General features: G+C 45.9%; 1 protein-coding gene across 1 annotated transcript; it reads left to right on the top strand.

The window, feature by feature from the left end:
• The first annotated feature begins 259 nt into the window (after positions 1-259).
• Positions 260-11,892, top strand: LOC112118441 (regulator of hemoglobinization and erythroid cell expansion protein). The gene is made up of 7 exons (XM_024216755.1): positions 260-327; positions 3,938-4,005; positions 4,493-4,561; positions 5,232-5,335; positions 7,723-7,833; positions 10,039-10,100; positions 11,170-11,892. The coding sequence occupies exons 4-7, from the start codon at positions 5,233-5,235 to the stop codon at positions 11,374-11,376; spliced, it is 483 nt and encodes a 160-aa protein (XP_024072523.1). The 5' UTR covers positions 260-327; positions 3,938-4,005; positions 4,493-4,561; position 5,232; the 3' UTR covers positions 11,377-11,892.
• The last annotated feature ends 9,520 nt before the right edge of the window (positions 11,893-21,412 follow it).

Below are 21,412 nucleotides of genomic sequence, written 5' to 3'. Positions count from 1 at the left end.
AATATCTCATTAGGTTTTATCTTTAAAATATATATTTAAATACATTTTGAAAATAATCTCTTCTATCTAACTATAACCATGTAAGCAAAGAAAACGCCTGCTAGTGAATTTTGGATTTGTGTCTTTCTTTGTAATTTCCTTTACACCGACTCACTTTTCAGATTGCTATCTGCTTCAGCATCATCTCCTGCACCGCAATAGGAAATGAACCATTTAAGAATGACAGCCATCTAAGAAGGATACTTCGGGGGATGCATCAGTTCAATAGGGGAGTGGAAAAAAAAGCAAGAAATGGACTTCTAGTCTGGTAGTTGCCTAACTCTTCCGGTAAGTAGAATTATATTGAAGATGGATTCAGAGGGACGTTGAATGGGATTCTCGAGAAATGTTTTGTTGATCAACTCTTGGATATTCTGTTCTGGGATCAAAATCATTTTCTGATCCGCAGTGCAGACGGAGCCTCTGTCTATCTCGTTTCTAAGGCTCCTCTCATCGTAGTCTCTAAAACCTGTCTCTGAATAGGAGACATTTGTTGTTAGTAATTATACATAAGCATTTATTTCATTTTAGTTATTCGATCATTTTAAAGCATTTATCTAAAACTGAACGCGCCCTTACAAAATTGAAAACACACAATGCCAATTAAATCTGGCTTGTAAACCTTAGTTACAAAGTTGAATTCTCTTGGATATTATGGCCAAAAGTTTCAAGCTGAGGGCCCCAGTGCAGCAGAGCGGATGTTTAACTTTATCCGTGTGCGTAAGTCCCACTAACTTGAATGGGATGTAAGCATTAACTTCAAGTTAAGCACATGTTTAAGTCTGTGAAGTTCAAAGGAGTATAAGGGAAGTGGGTGCCCGATTCCCATTAATTTGCAATGGAATTTGGGCACCTAATTAGCTTACACTAGGATTTTCAAAAGTGCCTACGGGCTTTGTTGAATCAGGACCTGAGTGCCAGATCCCCAAAGGTATTTAGGCGCCTATCCCCCAGTGAAATCAATGAGAGTAAGGTGCCTAAATACCTTTGAGGGTCTGGGTCTTAGTACCTAACATTAGGCTGTTAAGTCCACGTGTAGGCTTTAAATAAAAGAGGGGTGATTTTTTTCTGAGAGGCACTGAGTGCCCACGAATCCCATTGGGAGCTGCTGGTGCCCAGCACATTGAAAATCCAACCTCCTTTATTTAGGTGCCTAACTTTAGATGGGTTTAGGAGACTAACTTTCTGCACTCATGGTTTGTGGCTTTTATTTGTTACTTCGTCTTTTTTTAAATTGTATTTTTCAGATGCTTTTGGGGGCATTTAAAAAAAAAGATAAAATTATGAAAAACACATTTTAGGTTTATTATTATTATTTATTTAATGTATGTACTAATTGTGATGAATTAGTGGATTGCAGTAGTGCTCAGAAGTGCCAGTCAAGGATCAGGGCCCCCTTGAGAAGGGCAGTGGACACACACGCACACACACGGAGTTGTGTTTCTGCCCCACTCATGTAATGACTATTTTAACTTTTAAAACATGGCCAGTGAGGTTTATGCAGAGTGTAATGATTACGGTTTCCAGTTGTAGGTTAAAGTCAATAAAACTCCACCGAAGCAAACCTTGTGGAACAAGCCTTTGTAACCTATACACCAGAAAGACCCCACAAAATGTTCCTGTTTTTCAGTGTTGGGAATGGTTAGCAGAGGTGGCTGAGACACCCTAATGCTTTCCCACACCCTCTGGGATCACAGAGCTCTGGAGAGTGTTGTCGTCTTTTGGTAAAACTCATGGAAAACAGTCAGCTACATCTTGGTCCAAAGGCCCCAATTCGGTGAAGCATCCCTCTTCAGGGAGCACTCATTGGAGACAAAGTGTTTTCCTGATCTGGGGCCTCCCAGCCTGGGTGGGCAGATTTAGGTTAGTGGGGCTCACACTAGCATGCTAAAAATAACTATATAAACAGCGCGTTGAAGTTGTGGCTCAGGCTCTGAAGCCTGGTGTGGGGTGGGCTTCAGAGCCTCAGCTGCATCTTCAAAGTGCTGTCTAACACAGCTATTTTTAGAACTCTGGCATGAAGCCCCCCTAGCTTGAAGCTGTTGACCCGGGCTGGGAGGCTCGCTGTTGGAGATGGTATAGACATACCCAAAGAATGCCACAGTGGCACATGGCACTGGATCAATGCAGGAGCATTCTATGGAAGTCCCAACCCCTGGCAAAGAAAGCCAAATACGCCATTTTTTTAAAAGAACCCAAATTTGCATAATACTCTGCAAATTCTCTCATGCCTCATCCGGAGAAAAGCTCACTTGGTGTGTTATCACATCGTGCAGCTGAAAATTAGCAACCGAATATTTGCTCTCTCTCATTAGCAATGGTTAATTATGGGCCTTAGTCACATAATTGACCCACCAAAGTCAATGGGGCTGCTTATGTGAGTACAGACTACTCATGTGAGTAGAGGGTGCTTAATGGAGCTCTGGTTTTGCAACTCTTAGTCTGCATGTTTGAGGCCATAGTAGCCTTACTTTGGGATCTTTGGCTGCAAAGCACTATATAAGAGCTAGGTATTATTATTCGTTACTGAATAACTTAGGGCCCGAATTGCACCATTTGGACCAAGCACTGAGAGATGCTGAAGCCTGATAGTGCAATTTTATTCCCACTGAAGTCAATAGAATTGTCGCTGCTATGCACCTTTCAGGACCCATAGAGAAACATACTCTTCGGAATGACACTGATGTTCTTTGCAATCGGAAGTACCGCTGAAGTAAGAGTCTCTCATGCAGCAGGACCACAATTTGCAGTCAACAGAGCGTTGCATTGAAAATGCGTCATCTAGCCAAATGTTAAAATTGGATAAGAAGTAGTTTTCTCATTGGTGTCAAGTCCTTTTTACGAACCTCTCAATATATACTATGTAGAGAATCCCTTATAGAAACCTAATCCTGCTCCCGTGTCAGCTATCCTGGGGAGAATGTGAGATAGTGGCGGTCTAATGGAGGTAGACGCTGGGGGACAGGGGAATTACATTATTATTTACAGTTCTGTATTATCTGTGACTGTGACAAGTTTTTATTAAGCACCTGTTGCTGCAGGCCTTTGTTTTTCCCTCTAAAACATTTTTATTATGGCGATACATATAAAGTAAATTGGGGTAAGGCAAAGCATATGGGAAATAACTGCATGTACAGCAGGAGGGGACATTACAATGCAAAACAGGCGTGATGCATATCTGGATTCCTATCATGGCTACAACGAGATTCCCCTCCCAGGTCTTGCTCCAACTCCCACTGAAGTCAATGGAAAACCTCCCCTACAGGCCAAAGGGAGTTGTATTCTCCCCTTGGTTACCCCAGGGCAACCCAATGGGTTTGTCACAGAATGGAGCATTTGTTAGATAGGCCTAGGAACAACGCTTCATAAAAGATAGACCATGAATTAGAAATAAGAGGAAGGCCCTTTATTTGTTTATTTTCCTACAACTAATTTGTGCAGCTTTGGAAAAGTTCTACCAGGCTGATGCCCCTGTAGAAACCTAACGAGACAGAACCTTGGTTGGTGGAAATCGGCATTAAAGTCAATGGAACTGGCTGGGGTCTGGCCTAAGGATGATCATGTCTCCTCCTAACCCTACTTCTTCCCTCATTCAGGGTTGCCCAGAGGATTCAGGGGGCCTGGTGCAAAGCAATTTCGGGGGCCCCTGCCATAAAAAAAGTTGCAATACCATAGAATACTGTATTCTCGTGGGGGCCGCTGCGGGGCCTGGGGCAAATTGCCCCACTTATCCCCCCCACCCCCGCTCTGTGCGGCCCTGCCCTCATTTCCAGCACACAGTCCATTCCATTGCTATTTTTTTTTTATCCCCTTGCCACTCCGTTTATGTTAGTGCAGCATCGGTTTCTTTTCTTTGTTGCATCACTCTGCTTAGGCTGTTGCATTTTTTCTCCATCAGTTCTGTCCCCTTATTGCAGTTGGCTGGGAAGCATCACCCACTCAAGTCCACATAAGGTTCAGTGGATGGTAAGAAAGACTCATGGAAGCTGCTATTTGCCCAGTACAGCGCAGTGCCATTGCTAGCATTAATTGATCCCCTTATTGGTAGTTGATTTATGGGGGCAGGACGTAGGGCGTTCCATGAGGTATTGCATGGTTTTAACCTCTGTGGTTCAGGGCAGCTCCAGGGGAATGAAAGCCAAGAGGAGTGCAATAGACAGCCCAAGCTGGCACAGGACGGAGCTGTGTCTAGTGGTCAGAGCATGGGACGGGGAGTCAGGCATTCTGGGTTCCATTCCTGGCTCAGTCACGGGGCCCTTGTGTTGCTCTGGGCAAATTGCTCAGCCTCCCTGTTCCTGAGTTTCCCCACTGTTATGCCATATACACGTGCACAGTATTATTATTGTTTTATCGGAGCCTGGGGAACCCAGCCATGTTCCTTTGTGTGTTCATCTGGCCCTCTTTGCTATTAGGTCCCTGGATATCCCTCCCCTGTCTCTTTCTCTCTCCTTAGAAACCCTCAGCAACTTGTTCAGCATTTTTCGTGCCTGTGAAGACTCTCTGCTGGGAGGATTAGTCTCAGGTAAGCGCTGCATAAAACAGCTCTTCCTTTCGGTGCTCCCAACCGCGGTATGGAGCAGTGGCCATTAGTGCTGCTTATTCGAGGGAGAAACCTGCTATGCAAGGGAGTTGATGATCGATTTCCCCATGGAGTTGGGTGGTTGATTTTCTCCCCTGTAACCCGATCTGTAGAACTAGAAATGGGCTCCAGATTTTGAAAGCATTAAAATTCAAGAGTGTCCAGCCCCAAGGGCTTCGGACTCCTCTTTGCTCATTTTTAAGATCTCATTTTGGCTGTCACTGGGGCAACTATATATTCTTGCTGGGCAACCAGGTCTGATAGTCAGTTAGGCCAAGATTTTCAAAAGTGACTAGTGATTTTAGAGTGTCTCCATTTTTAGGAGCCCAATTTCTATCCTAGTCTATATAGATTCTTATGCCATGCTCATCACTGTCTTATTTGGGTGTCTTTCAACTTGAGATTCCAGAAAGTGCAGAGCACCCAAAATTGGATTTAGTTTGTCTCGAATTGGACCCCCAAAAGCTTGGCAACCTCAAACCACTGGTCACTGTTGAAAATCTTTGCCAAAGTCTTTGGGAAATCACCTTAAAAACGACGTCCTATCTGAAAGCATGTCAGCCCATCAGCACTTGGAAGATCTAACATAACCTGATTGTTTTCTCTCCCTTAGCATGTGTTTTTATTGGTGGATAAACATTCTCATCTCAGGTGTGACTTCTATCTTCTATGTTGTTCTCCTACTAGTGCTTTACATCAAGCTCAGCAGGAAAATAGGTAATTTCATCTCTTGTTGGTTTCATTTATAATGTGCTCCCATTCATCCCTGGTGTGAATCCATTTAAGGGAATGGGATGAATTTGGCCCAAGAGCCAACAAAAAGTAACTCTTTGGTTTGTTACGGGTCACAAACTGCTGAATTGCGACGGCTAGTCCTGGTTCATGAAATGCCAAGCACTCCAGGAGATGGGGGAGGAGAATGAACAGGGGTCCTTTTTAAACAAGTTCCAATGCGATTTGACAAACAGATGGATCAGCTCCTTAGCAGGTGTAAGTCGTAGTGCCATTGAAGTCATGCACTGAAGCCAAAGGAGCGACTTTGCTTTACACTAGCTGAGGTTCTGGCCCAGTGTCTGTGGAATGCAGGACAGGTGGGGCCCACTCAAGTAATGTATTTTGGGGGTAAAAAGCGAGTAGTGGCAGGGGTTAAAGAAGCAGCGTTTGGGTGGTTTTGCTGCAGCACAACATTACAACAGGACACTATGGGTATGTCTGCACGGCAGCGGGGGAGGTGGGATTTCCAACTCGGGAGACGTCTCGCTCTAGCTCTGCTTGGGCTAGTGCCTAAAAATAGCAGCATGGCTGTGGCGGCACTGAGTCAGCTTAGACACCAAGTACAGTCCCGCCCGATCGCCTGGGCATGTACTTAGGCCGCTTGCTTGAGTTGCCACCCATGCTGCTGAGGCCACTCTGCTAGTTTTAGGGCTTGTCTACACTAGTTGTCGACAAAACTTTTGTCTTCCGCGGGTAGTTAAAAAAGTCCCGTTCCCCCCCCCGGCAAAAGACAAAAGTTTTGCCGATGCAAGTGGCAGTGTGAACGTGGCTTTGTCCTGCCGACAAAGCTAATGCCGCTCGCGGGGCTGGAAGTATTTTGTCTGCAAATGTGCCGACCAAGTACCGAAAAAAGAGCGTTTACACGTGCTGACTTTTAGCGACAAGGCTGTGTCGACACAAGGCCTTGTCACTAAAAGCTGCGTGGTGTAGGCAAGCCCTTGGGTACTAGCACAAGCAGAGCTACTGAGTGTATGGCTACCAAGCTGAGAATTCTACCTCCCAGCTGCTATGTAGAAGTGCCCTGTGTTGTCATCACATACATACTAAGTAAGCTGAAATCCTGCCAGCCTTACTCACACGAATAGACCCACTGAAGTCAATGGGACAACTTGCATGAGTGAGACAAGCAGAATTTGGCCTGTAATGTCAGCTGTCTGACAGGACATATTACACATGAAATAGTCTATACTAGTCTATAATTACAGCTGTTTGAAAATTTGTCCTTTCACGGGAAATGTCAATGCTTCAAAATTATTTTCTGTTCCCAGTCAGAATGAAAAGTCAAAAATATTTTTACACAAATTGTGACATGAAAAACTCCAACAAGTTTTGCATCAGAAATGTTGAAATGGAAAATTCTGACACTTTGGATCAAAATAAAACAAGTCAATAGAGTGATGTTTGATTGTTTTTGTTTCAAAACAATTTTTTTTCTTTTGAATAGACATTTTAAAACAAAAAATGCCACTGCATTTCACCAAGTTGATTTGAAACATTTTTTGTTTCAAATCTCCCTGTTGGAATGTGGGAAATTTTCATCAAAGTCAACATTTGATTTTGATTAAACCACGTTTTCCAACGAGAAACATATTCATGCAAGCGCTGTATATAGTACATGTTCCAATCCGCCCTATTGCGTAATCTGATCTTGTATTTGTATAGATGGAGGTTCAGAAGCACAGTGAACCTTTCACCACAAGATATCTGAGTCCAAATCTGCTTTAGATCACAATTTGGTAGTTTCGGTAATTTCTCACTCATTTGTTCCCCTCAAAAATAAAATAGCCCACTGTGACTCTTACATTGTATGATATAAATGATTACTTCTGCTCAGGAGAGGCCCTCACAGGATTGGCATGAGATGTTCTAGGACTGGGTTATAGTGCTGTGGTGGATCCGTGTGTGAAAGTCCCAGGAGTGGAATAACAGAGGATGCTGGGATGTGGATTATGGGGCACTGGCAGATCTGGATGTGGGGAGCGCAGGACTGGAATAGATGGTGTACGTGTGTGTGTGGGGGGGGGACTTTCTCGAGCCAATACTGTCATTTGTAAGCACTGGGCACTTCTAGGAGGGACCAATTTTGTTTGTAGTTCAGTGCACCATCTCCTGTAATGCCCTGTACTGTGTGCTCCAGTGGGAGGCACAGAAATGACAACAAACAAGAAAACCACAAATGACCTAGCCCCTTGTGCATCATTATACCATAGCAGGAGGGATTTTTTTTATTGTCCCTGCCTAGTGATCAGCTCATGTCCTGAAGTGATGGCCCTTGTCGTGTTTTCCCTGCAGTAGCAGAAGTAATGAGCAAATCTGACTTTCCATTTCAGACAATCATTCCTGTAGCAATCAGGTGAGCAGCAGCAGCCCTTCTACAAAACCAGAACAACCCAACACTTGCCAGGCAGCAAATGAGGTTTTGAAAAGACCACGCATCCGGGGTAAGATTGCATCTTTGGGGCCAAATAATCAAGTCTCGGCTCAGTGGGTGCAGCCTGCAATCTTCAAATCTGTGCTTGCACCAGCTCCTCGGCTGTTGTAAATTGGCATAGCTTCATTGACTTCAGTGGCCCAACGCCAGTTGAAGCCGGCTGAATATCTGACCTCAGGTACTTGTTCCTGCAGACAGGTATTTGGAAACACAGGGCCGGATTCACCGCTGCATTTCACCTTATGTTGACACTTACACCCATGCTAAGGGAGTCTAACACGTTACTCCTCTGCTATGGTAGTGTGTTACACGCGTTTTGTACTCTTTTTGAAAATGATGAGTGACATAAGGTGTGGGTCCTGCATTCATATTTCTGTGTTTGAGAGGGGGGGGGGACAGTTTATTCGTTACACAACAATTTCTTCTTTAACTAGCTATGAAAATACTTTGCTATCAGCCTGATTCATTGCAAGGGATGAGCCTCTCTTTATATGTTAGCAGTAGAACTGGGCAGCAGCAAACACAACCTAGCTTTAGGACGGGGAATGAAGGACCTGTACAAGTGAGCTATATGCATTAGCAATTCACATCACCTCCTCCCTCCCCATTCCATTTGCCAGATGAGTTCTTCTCCATTCAGTCCTCCAGACAGGCAGATAAGGGCCTGTGACGCCAGCACTCTTCATGTTTTACATTTTTATACTAGAGGATATGATCATCGGGTGCCAGTAACACACTTAACATTTGAATTCCCTGATCAATGTTGCTGATGTACAATAATGCCTCGTGTCAGGCTGCAGGGCTGGGGGGTGGAGTTTCACTGCACATATTGGGAGAGGGCATTAAAAAAAATCAGTATGAAAAACAAAATTTCAAATTGCCAATTTAAAATCAACCATAATGCTGCAGAGTTGGAATATATTAAGGGCCTGGTTCTCATTTCTGTTAAGGACTTGTCTATGCGTGGAGTTATTCAGGGACTTCCTTAAGCAATATGGCTAATTTAAACAGGAACAAGGCACCCACACATGGAGTTAATCAGGAATAGCTCCATGTGTAGACAAGCCTGAAGGCCCCTTTACACCCCATCTGGCAGCCTAAGGATGGGGGACTCTATCCTGGAAAGCAATGACTGTGCAAATCATTTGGGGGTTGTGGTAGATAGTCAGTGGAACATGAACTCCCACTTGGATGCTGCAGTCAAAAGAGCTAATGTGATCCTGGGATGCATAAACCGGGAAATCTCGAGTATGAGTAGAGAGGTTATTTTATGGCTGTATTTGGCCCTGGTGTGGCCACTGGTGGGATACTGTATCCCGTTCTGGTGCCCACAATTCAAAAAGAAAGTTGATAAATTGGAAAGGGTTCAGAGAAGAGCCATGAGAATGATTAAAGGTTTGGAAAATATGCCTTCTAGTGATAGACTCCAAGTGCACAATCTATTTAGCGTCACAAAGAGAAGCTTAAGGTGTGGTTTGATTACAGTCTACAAGTATCTCCATGGAGAACAAATATTTTTAATAATGGGCTCTTTAATCTAGCAGAGAAAGATAGAACATGATCCAATAGCTGGAAGCCGAAGCTAGCCAAGTTCAAACTGGAAATGAGATGTAAATGTTTAACATTCAGAGAGATTAACTCTTGAGACAATTTACCAGGGATCGTGGTGGATTCTCCATCCCTGACCATTGCTAAATCAAGATTGGATATTTTTCTAAAATACATGTTTAGGAAAGACTTTGAGGAAGTTCAATGGCCTGTGTTATGCAAGCAGTCCCTTCTGACCTCAGAATCCATGAAACTATATAAAGGGGCCATATGCCCATTTTAAGGCCCCTTTATAGTGCCAGGGTGGTGTAAAGAGGCATTAGTGTAAATGAGAATCACATCCTGACAATTAAAGGGCCCAACACTGCCCCCCCCCCCCCCCCCCCCCCCCCCCGGGAGTTAATGGGAGCTTTGCCAAGAAATTAAGATAGCAAGATTGGGCCCCATTTTGGACTCATGACTGGAACCCCCAAGAGACAAGAAAATGGAATTGTGCATTATTGTTTGAGAAATAGTGCCATGTGCATAGACAAACACCATATGAGAGAGAGAGAAAGAGATCCTCTATCTACTGCTCACCCCCTTTTCCCGTCCATCTCTTCTCCCTGCCCATTTTCTAACTTACAGTTATTAGAGGTACAAATGTTTACACTTTTTTTTTTTTAAGGTGACAGTGGCACTTCCTCAGACAGCTCTGAGAGCTCAGACAGCAGCCCTTCCATTAGGCAGGTAATGGAATTGCACCGACCTCATGCTTTATTTATTTATTTATATTATTTATTCTTTTAATGTAGACATAATGTTTACCCTGAACCAGGTCTAGGCCCCATTTTATTAGATGCTGCTGTCCAGACACTTGAGACTAGATTTCCCAAGAGCTCAGCGGCACCCAGCATGATGAGCTCCCCTGAAAATCGCCCCACTTATTTGGTGCACAAATAGGAGCTGAACTCTCGTGGAAATCTGGCCTACAGTAAGAGACAATCCCTGCCCCACAGGACTTCAGCCTAACTCCCAGCTTCGGCGCCGTTCAGCAGACTGCCAAGGGAAAGGTGTGGGCATCAGGACTTAAAGAGAAGAGAGATAAAATGGGAGTGGGACTATTGCAGAGGGTACAGCTGGCCAGATTAGATGACACACATGCAATTTTTCCTGGTCCTACTGATTGATGATGTCCTCCCCAGGTTTAGACTTTAGAACATTGGCTCTCAGATGATGGTGCTTTCTGCAGAGCTCTTCCTGGTCGGGGAGGAAACATGAGAAACAAGCAGGGCAGGACTGAGGTGCTGGGGTGCGGAGGGTGCCAACAAGAGCATGCATATTTCCTGCAGTTTAGGGTTACTCAGATCCAGGACTCCAGAATCCATCTTGTGTATGTGCGATGGGGAGTGTGTGTGTGTGTGTGTGTGTGTGTGTGTGTGTGTGTGAAAAACACTGAAAAGCAACACTGAGATGAGAATGTTCATGATCTCAGTGCCATCTGCAGTATTGACAGCTGTTGCTGCTGACCCAAAATCAAACTGCTGGCAGACATGGCAGCAAAATCCCAAGCAAACTCACTTCATTTTCCTGCTAAAATAGTAAGTGAAATCACTAAGATTTGAACGGCAGTTGTTCTCTGTGGTATGCAAATCTGTCTGACTATAGATAAATGTACACACGGGTGGGATTTGTGTAGTGAGCTTAGAGGTCGTAGGACCCACTGAAGTGTGCCATGCCACTATGATTGAACCAGAGCTGATCATGGCTGTGAAGACCAGACTGAATTCTAGTCTGGTTTCTATTTGTCATATCCTAGTGTCCTCGGTCAGAAGAAGGGGTCAACTACACATCCCTGGTCTTCCAAACTACCGGTCGCAGTGCAAGCACTGCAGGGGACTATGAGAACATGAAGATGGGAGCAGACTATGTCAACGTGGATCCCCAAAAAAGGAAGGTGGATTTCTGGACCTGCTCGAGCCCTGTATCTTCCAATCCTGTAGAATATACTGAAGTGAAATTGTGATTATTGAGATGCTATTAACTAAGTTTTCCTTAGGAACGTCAGAATTGCCACAGCAGGTCAAATCAGTGATCCGTCCTTAGTCAGTATCCTGTATCCTGTCTCTGCACATTTCACATGGGTCACTGTCAACCTGTTCATATAGGTATGTTCCTCCTAATCCTCGTCAATTAGTGGCTGTCATGTCCTGAAGCATGAAGCTTTATATTCCTTACAACATTTTGTTCTGCCTAATGTAACTGTGCATGTTCTTGTTATCCATACAAAGGTCTCTTCCTTTCTGAATCCTACAAAGCTCTTGGCTGTGTTGATACAATGCAGCAGTGAGTTCCACTGGTTATTCACAGCTTGTGTAAAAACAGCATTTCCGTTTCTCAGAGACAAACGTGCCTTTCCATTTCATTGGCTTCCCCTTGTTCTCACGTTAGAGGAGAGAGTAATTAAGAAAATATAATAGGGGGCCAAATCCTCAGCTAGTATAAAACCTAATTCAACTTCACTGGAGCTACACCAACTGAACTGGCCCTTTGATTTGGCTTGTGTTTTATTTGCTTGATGTCAATTAATTAAAAAACCCAACTTTTTAAATGTTTAAATATATTTCCTGGATCGCCTTTGTCTTTTCCCTTGACCAACGCTGACTTTTTTTTTTCCTCCCTTCCTCTTTTTTAATTTTTTTAAAAGCTCTTCATAGTGTTTGAGTGACAGTTCCCTGGGCACTTCTGCAGGCAATCAGACCCAGTCACAAGGCAGGGGCTCGCTTTTCTGAAGATGATTTGCCTGCGACGTTCTTTAGCTGAGGACAGTCATGTTCGTCAGGGGTACCCAGGGTTGTGAGGCACCTCTCCACCACTTGTCGGGTGTGTGAGAGAGTCTTTTCTGTGCCTGCTGTGGAACAGTTCCCCGCAACCACTAGCTTGCAGCAGCACAAGTGCTACCTTCCAGGCCTCCACAGGCCTTGCAGTCTCTGTACAGGTAGTGATAGGCACACACCAGCCCCTGCGTCCTCGGCGTATCCCTGCAGAGTCCAGCGCCTTACCATTGAAGGAGAAGGCTCTCCCAAAGGGAGAAGGCTGCTGTTCCTTTTGGAACAGCACATACCAGCTTGTAAGCCTTAAGCAAAGTGGTGATCCTCAGTTAACACCAGAGCACGAAGGTATTGTGGTGGTGAAAACAAGAATAAGTTGATGATCAAAGAGCAGAAATTCAAATGACCATGCGTCAGACTGTTGGGAACAAATGGTTATGTATAAAACAAAATCATAACGCACTTCCTGGACACTGAACTTAACTAACAAACTATCCTCTTGGTAATATCTCTTATTTCCTCCCCCACCTTGTCTCTAATATCCTGGGGCCGACATGGCTACAACAACACTGCATGCAAATTATTCTCCTGTCCAAAGAAGCTTATCTAACCTAACATTCTCTGCCAAACCTGGGCAACCCCTCTTTCATGAAGCAAACTTGCTGTCCAATTACTTCTTTGGCTCCCCCTGCCCCGCTGTAGTACAGCAAACCTTAGATCTGCAACTTGAGGGAGTTCTCCCCCCACTCCCTTATTTGCTTCTTGCTGTTATTTTTCTCCCTTTGAAGTTTTTCCGATCCTTCATTAACAGTCAGTTCAGACTGGTGAGAAGAGATCCCTTGTGAACTATACAATACATAATTTGCATGTAACAACCAGCTAGATCAGGGAGGGGGGACCTACAGCCCGCAGGCCGGATCCGACCTGCTGCTTCATTTCATCCAGGCCATGGCAAGTCTCTGCACTATGGGCCGGAAACCCCGGGCCTCGCCCTCCCACCCCCGTGGGGCTAGAGCCACGAGCACCGGCTTGCCCCGCTGCGGGGGGAAGCTGGGGTTCACAGGCTGTTAAAAATCTGGTCGGCTCTGCACAGCTCCTGGAAGAGACTGGCATACCCCTGCAGCCCCTAGGATCAGAGATGATCAGGGAAGCTCCACGCACTGCCCCCAGTTTAAATTTCAAGATGCAGTATGAGAACGGAAGGGTTTAAGGTTCAGTCCTGCGCTATTTGTCTTGCAATAATGTTCTGGCCTTCTCACTCCATGAAAATGAAATTCCACCTACATTTTCTGTGAGCCTTTCCTAATCCTGTCCCAAAACACCACCTCAGCCTCCACAGCAATTTCCAGCCTGCAGCTTTGATCCCAGACTGTCTCGCAATTACCTTTCTGAGCAGAGGAGCCCTGATTCTGAAATGTCAGGAGTAATGTCAGAGCCAGGATTTAATGACACGCTTGACAGTCCGTGGGCACAAAATGTACTTGAACACACAGAATCCTATCACTCGGCTTCCCTGCAGGCGCCTGGCTTTGGTGTGCTGTTTTGTAGGGCGCTGGCCCCTGCCAGATGTAGGGTGAGGGATTTGCTGGACCTATGCTTTGATCTGGTATGGCAAATGCTTGGGGCCTGAATGACCGTTCCCCTATAGTTTGTGTAGTCACTTATACCAGTGCAAAGCATACGTGACAACAGCAGGTGCAAGGCAGTGGAGAATCAGGCTGTTGGTTTCTGTGTGTAATAGATTTCTCTATGGATTATAGTCAATTTCAATGTCAATATATGAAATTCAAGAGGCAAGGTCTATGCGTGATTTAAGTGCCACTTAAGTTTAAAGTAGTGCAGAGACTTTGTGCTGCACTGGGATGATGCCGAGTAATGAAAGCAGTTCCAGCCTGATAACATCGGTCCTGCTCCTGTGGGGCTACACCTCCCCTACAAAGTGCCAAACACCCACAACTCCTGTTAACTTGAATAGGAGTCCAGGGTACTTAGCACCTCACAGGATCAGGCCTATTGCGTATGGGCCTAAGCCAGAACACTGGCATGTTAGGTGGGGCTGGAACTGAGCCTCCCAGGTTAAGCCTCTCTCTAACTTCCTGCCCATAGTGGTTGTTCGGCCAATTGATTTTGCAGAAGTACATTAATAATCAAGACACGCTTCATCAAAGGGAACTTGTATCTGCAGCAGCGTCTCTGAGCTCTCCAGGGACTGAGCAAGGCTGCCAGCGAGTGGCTTATATTCATTTGCCTGCTGCACAAACCAATGAGCTGATTTTGTAGTGATTTCCCAAGTCCTCCTCCTGTTCCCGTTCAGGTCCATGGGAGCTGTGCCATTCGCTTGGAATGCAATGAGAACCGGCCGTGATGGCGTCTACAGCAGCAGTGTGAAATGTGTTTTGATTCAAAGCCGCCCAGGTCTTTTTTCTGTCAAGTCAAATTAGAAACAGATAAAGCACGAGAGACTTTTGAAATCAGTGGCTTTTAGAAGCACCTGCATCGCTACGTCCAAATAGGAGCTCTGCTCCCTCATCCTATTGCTTTATATGAAAGCAGAAGTTTTGTTCAAGATCCATTTGCACCTGCCATTTATTCCCCGCTCAAAGCATATCACCCTCCTCTCTGAGCTACTGACTGCAAAGGAGCCGTGGCTGTGTACTCACTAGATCGATCCTGTATTGCTTTAGCACCCAAAAGGCTTGGTCTTCAGTTACACGGTGTTGCCAGCTCTTGTGATTTTTACCACAAATCTCACCATTTTTAGTGATTTTTCTTAAAGCCCCAGCTGCTGGAACCATGGTGTTTTCTGAGACTAGTATTAATACCTAGTGCTTTTCATCAGGAGATCTCAAAGCACTTTATAAAGAACATTAGTATCCTTCATCGTCCTCATTTTACAGATGGGGAAGCTGGGGCACAGGGATAGGGTGTGACTTGCCCATGGTCACCCAGCCAAACGGGTCTAATATACAAGCTTTGAACCCCAGTCTCTTGAATTCCTGACCAGCGCTCTAGTCGCTAGGCCACCCTTTCATTTTAAAAAGTACATTTCTAGCCCTCGTGGTTGCGGAGGGACGCTTGAAAATGTGAACCAAGTGCGACCTAAAGGGGCAGAAACCAGCAAAGAAAAAGGTTCCATCCTTTATTTTTTTTTCAAAGTCTCATGATTTGGGGGAGCGGACTCGTGCTCTTGGAACATTTGGGGGTGGCAGTACTGCTTGTTCAGGCAGAGGAAAGGGGTCTAGCAGGGTGAGTAAATTCACGCTCACTTTAAAGCCTCTTTACGCTGACGGAGTGATGCAAAGCGGCCTTTGTGTCAAGGAGAATCAGATCCCTTGTGTTTTTCTAGACTCCAAGAACAGCCATAGGCTTCTGGGACCAGATCCTCTGTTGGTGAAAATTTGGGATAATTCCATTAACTTCAATGGAACTATGCTGATTTATACCAGCAGAGGACCTGGCTCTCAGCTGAAAATGGCTTTTGTTTTAGAGGAAGGAAAAAAAGCAACAAGAAAGAACACCAAGAAAAGGCCCCAGCAGAGAGCACAGCATGTAGGTCTCTTGGCTGTAACAGGCTGCAGCAGCTCTGAGAAGAAAACAGCTGGGTTCCTGCAGACAAGCAGCATGCTTAGCAATGTAAAGGGGCAGTGCCCAGGAAACTAAGGGATCAGTTTTGTAAGGATATGCACCAGAGACGCTCATGGGAATGTTGAGTGCACAAGGAATGCAGGGAGTAAGTAGGAAATCAATAAGAAGAAGAATCTGAAGTCTATGTAAACCCGGTGGCCTGAAGCTGGCGAGGGTAAGGAGCATTCTACTCCCACCTGTTGGCAAACAGCAGGCAGAACAGCCAGCGAGCTGCTGTATTTGTATAAGCGATTTATCCAGAACTCCAGCTGGAGAGAAGCTCCAGAGGGGGAGGAAATCTCTGCCCTCATTTATTTGTGAACAGGGGGAAGTGCAACTACAGACATCTTCTTTTGCATAAGCTTTCTAGCCAGAATTCCTCCAGTGACACTTTGGGAGCAGCAAGCTCAGAACGGGATAGGTAATGGAACTGGCTTAAAAGAAGATCCAGGTGAAAACGGTTCTTAATTTGTTTCAAGGACTTTGTTTGAGGATTCCGTGTCCTCTTGATTTTCCTTTCCTGGGGATCATGTGTGGTTGAGAGGACTTTATGGTAAGACAAGAGACATGGCTAGCTTTTCTGCGGGGTGCAATGCAGCGAGGGCTCTTTTCTGAAGCTGCAGAGGACCTCAGCACAGCTAAATAAAGCTGAAGTCATTACATCTTAGGTAGTGGAGCCTTAGGACAGAACCAAGCAGCATTTTCCAGGGGGCTGGAAACAATTCTGCTCAAGTGCCCCTTGAGACTCTGAAACTGTGACCCACCTCACTGACTCCAAACTGTGTTTAACAGATGGGGAAGGGATATAGCAGGGGTTCTCAAACTGGGGGGTCGGGACCCCTCAGGGGGTCACCAGGTTATTTCATGGGGGGGTCACGAGCTGTCAACCTTCACCCCAAACCCCGCTTTGCCTCCAGCATTTATAATGGTGTTAAATATATAAAAAAGTGTTTTTAATTTATGGGGGGGGGGTCGCACTCAGAGACTTGCTATGTGAAAGGGGTCACCAGTAAAAAAGTTTGAGAGCTGCTGGGATATAGCAAAGGCTATTGGCCTGTAGGCAGGAGCGGCGCCAGGGGTTTTGCCGCCCTAGGCAGCAGCGCTCCTCCTCTGAGCATTCGGCGGCGGGGGTCCTTCCACTCCGCGTCTTTGGGGCACTTCGGCAGCGGGTCCCAGAGCGAGTGAAGGACCCGCCACCGAATTTCCAACAAAGACCCGGAGCGGAAGGACCCCCCGCCACCGAATTTCCGCCAAGGGCAGCCAAAATGCCACCCCCCAAATCCTGCCGCCCTAGGCGACCGCCTAGGGTCGGCTAGTGGAAACGCCGGCCCTGCCTGTAGGGCATTTACACCAGCATGTGGGGTTAGTAAACTACTGCTCAGGTCACTGTGGGAGAGTGTTTGACTTCGCATATATATCATTGAACTATATTGCTCCTGTGTTTTCCTGGATTGATGCTGTGTTCTCTTTCCCCCAGTGAAGTTTTCCTTGTTTCATTCACAGACTCAGTGGTTTCGAGTGGGGAAGTATTGCCTGTCAAAGGCTTCCAGGGGAGGTATTTCGTGATCTCTGAAATTCTGAGTGAGGGCTTGAGCTGATGATGGTTGATAGTTTCAAGAGGGGCCTTGTATTCATTTAGAAAGGCCAGCGGTATTGATATAACCCAGTCACTGCCCTGCATTAAACAGTTTCAAACAAGATTTGGGGTCTGATATGCTCAGTCTGCTTAGTATCATGGCAAACACACCATTACAAGTCCTTTTACGCTTTTATTAAAGATACAGACAAACCCGAGCCGCACCTTTAAAGCTCTGAGAACTAGTGTGCACCCCACTAGCCTGATTCTGTCCACCAGGGCTGGGAGATTTACCCGGAAGGGGCAGGACATGCTTTTCCCCAGGTGATGCTCTGCAGGAAGGCCCTGATTCAGCCCAGCAGTTAAGCAGAGCCTTAACTTTAAGAAGGTGCTAGCATCCTAGTAGCAAAGCCCCTAAGCACATGCTTAACTTCAGAAGATAAACGTGTTCTTTGGTGAATGTGTGAATGGAGTTAAATGCTCTGCTGAATGGAGGCCTAAATAACGCCACACTAGGGCTCTGTCTGCCACGTAACACAGTTGCCTTGAGTAACACGTAAGGAATAAATACCAAATGCTCATGGAAAACCTATTGGTTAGCAAGTGACTGCTGAAAATGCGGCATGTTGCCACCTCTTCTATTCTGTGCCACTTAGAATTTGGCAAGCAATAAAGCGAAACAATAAAAGCTTTCGAAGACGTGGGTCCCTTTGTGATACAGTAGGGTTCTATTTCCTACGATGATGTGCACTATCTATCCTAGCGGCTGGCAGCAGTTGCAGTCAGAGCAAAGGAACTGCCAGCAGCCCCCAATACATTTCAAACAGAGTCAAACTTGGGATTTATTTATTTTTTTAAATGAGGGTTTTGAGACGTATCGATTTGTGAGTTCAGAGGGTTTTTTTTTTTTGTCTTCATGATCTTGTTGTTCTGAGTTGTCCCCTGTAGGAAAAGACATCACGGATCGGTTTGGAGACTGGGAAATGATGTTAAGGCTAAGGAGAAATGGGGCTACAGAATTAAAAGGGTAGATGTCAAAAAGAGAGATGGATTTGTTGGTTTTCTTTCTAGAAGAGCTGGCAAAAAGGGAGAGACGTGATTTGAAGTCAAGGCAACGCAGGGAGAGGTCACCGCAGAAGTGTAATGTAATCTGGCATTTTCTATATGTAGGCTGGAGTTTTCAACAGAGCCTAAAGGAATGATGTGCCTCACTCAATGGGTGTGGGATACCTATCTAGGGTCAGTACATGGCCCCTAGGACTGTAATATCGGTGCGCTTCCCAATCTTTAATGTATTTAGCCTCACAATGCCCCTGTATAGTAGGCAGTGTTATTGTCCCCTATTTTTTTACAGAGGCTAAGGCTCTAACTCTCACTGAAATCAATGGGAGTTGAGTGCCCAGGTACCTTCTGAGGGTCTGATCCTGAATGACTTGCCGAAGCCTGTGGCAGAGACCCCAGGTAGTCCTAGGCTAGCACCCTAACCCCTGAACTGTCCTTTTGAAAGTCCCCACCGAGCACTCTACGAGCTTTGCATGGGCCATTTCAAGCCCTTTGCGAGCTTAACTAACTGATGTACAACCTATGCATAGTACAGTTTCCTCTTCATCGGCCACTGGGATGCAGCCACCTCTGAGATGAAATGCAGCAGCTGTTTAATAGCGCACAGCACGACCGCACAACAGCCGAGGCCAAGAAATAAGAATGCTGAATCCAGCTGAAATGGCACAATGCATTTAGGGAGGCCGGATCTGTCTAGATTAGTTGGAATTTAGCCAGGACTCCTCCACCTAGCCCTTTAAGGATCACAAGTGTTCAGGACCCCAGAACATGAACAACTACATCTCTTAACAGGACAGCATCCTGTGTGGCAGATGGGCCGGGGCTTATGCAGACTCAGAGGAAAGAAGTCCCTCTCGGGAACCATGACCGGTGCTCCCTACAGCAGCAAAGTACCTTTGGGAAGTTACACAGCAAAGGAGCAGGATGACCATGTGAACTACTGAGCTCAGCCAAAGGTCTCTACAAGGCAGGTTTACTCTAAGCACTAAGGCAAGCTGCACCTCAAAACAAAACTAACCTTTGCAGGGTGGAAAGAGGGAACCCTTTCTTCTGCAGGGAGGACCAGTACTTTCCCACCAAGGGATCCCAGAGAAGAGATCTGTGGAGCTCGACAGCTTGTCTCTTTCACCAACAGAAGTTGGTCCAACAGAAGATATTACCCCATCCCCCTTTTCTCATATCCTGGGACCATGGCCACAACAACACTGCAAACCCACTGATGGTAATTTCACAGGCCAGCTGCGGCTATGTAATAACTTGTGGCCACATACAGGCATCACGTGCATCAGGTAACCTTGCGCCTTGTGGCACAGGGAATAGGATGTTGTTTTCATGACCCTGTCATTCTGAGTTGACCTCTCTTGGAAAAGACATGATGGATTGTTGGTGGTTTGTTTGGTTTGGTTTGGTTGGGTTTTTTGAGAGTCTGAGAAATAGAATAATAGAATCATAGGACTGAAAGGGATTTCGAGAGGTCTTCTAATCCAGTCCCCTGCACTCAAGGCAGGACTAAGTATTATCCACACCATCCCTGACAGGTGCCTAATGTTGCTAAAAACCAGGAGAAACGGGTTTACAGAATTTAAAGGGATAATGAAGATTACCTAAGATCTGGGCATCAGCTACTTGACCACAGCAAAACTGCCATTTGCTTTGCGCTTGTGGAACGGTACAAAAAAAAAAGCAAGGCGGGCTGTCGATGGGATCTGCCCTAAAACAACCCGTCAATAGATGGCACACATACACCCCTGAGACAGACATCCAGGGTTCCAGCCAAATTAGGTGCCAGGCGATAAAGCTCTGCAGCCATCAATTACATACAAAGAACAAACTCACCAGAAGAGCGTGCACAGGGAGAGAACTCACCAGGCCTGATTCTCTATTATCCTGCCTCTTGTGCCGTCATTCATACCAGTGCAATGTCACTGTGAAATGCCACCATTCTGATCTGGTGGCATTTTACACACCCTTTACACGGGGGTAAATGGCTGCACAAGGGGCAAAGTGACAGTGAATCAGGCTCCTAAACGCTTCGCTTGACTCCCTGCTCGCTTACAATGTTTTTACAGCAGTAGATAAAGTGCTGTGGGGCAGGGCCTGTCTTCTTGTTCTGTGTTTGTACAGCGCCTAGCACAAAGTGGTCCTGGTCCATGGCTGGGGTTCCTGGGCGCTACCATAATATAAATAACAATAATTAATAAAACTCCAGTGACCTCAATGGAGTTAGTCTGCAGAGGGAACTCTTTACTCCTGCGTTGCAGCAGAGGGCAGCATCGCACACAGCTCTTAACAGAGTGAGCAGCTAACACATTGTAAAAGGTACCTTTTGACCTGGAGGAGCTGAATTTTCTTCTCTCTGAGCGAACCATGTCCATAGGCTGCGTAATTATTTTTAATGAACTTTCAGGCAGGCTTAGCTGAGCTGCCTCTTGCTAATAGCGCCGGTCACTTTACAGCAACTTTATTTGACATCTTATTTAAAAGAAACGTGGAACCATCCCATGGACACCCGGGGAGTTACTCTGGATTGACAGTGGTGTAAGTGACAGCAGGGCTTGGCCCTGAGAGCCTGCTCCTGTTCCTATTATAGCAAAGGGGAGTCTGGCTGTTGAATTGAATGGCGCAAGAATAGACTTGTTGCCTTGAACTGATCCTGCAATCAGATCTGAGCAGGCATAAGGGCCCACCCATGTGGATCTGAACTGTGGCCCCCCAGCGTTGGACTGCCATGCCCTCAGGGCAGGGGGCTGGTTTGTAATATGTTCCTGCACTGATCTGCGAATGTACAGCTCAGTGTCAGGGACCCTTCAGAGCAGTGCACCAAATGCTGCTTTACTCAGACAAAGCGTCCATGGTAGTCTATAGGCCTGATTCGCCTCTCACTGTCCGCGGGGGAACCCCATTGACATCAGTGGGCTGACTCCCGCCAGAGATCGGTGTCAGTGAGAATCAGGCCCCCAAGACTTCAA

This window comes from Terrapene carolina, unplaced genomic scaffold (assembly GCF_002925995.2).
Source record: "Terrapene carolina triunguis isolate 2854851 unplaced genomic scaffold, T_m_triunguis-2.0 Scaffold198, whole genome shotgun sequence".
NCBI lineage: Eukaryota > Metazoa > Chordata > Testudines > Emydidae > Terrapene > Terrapene triunguis.
This window is presented reverse-complemented; position numbering and strand designations above follow the sequence as displayed.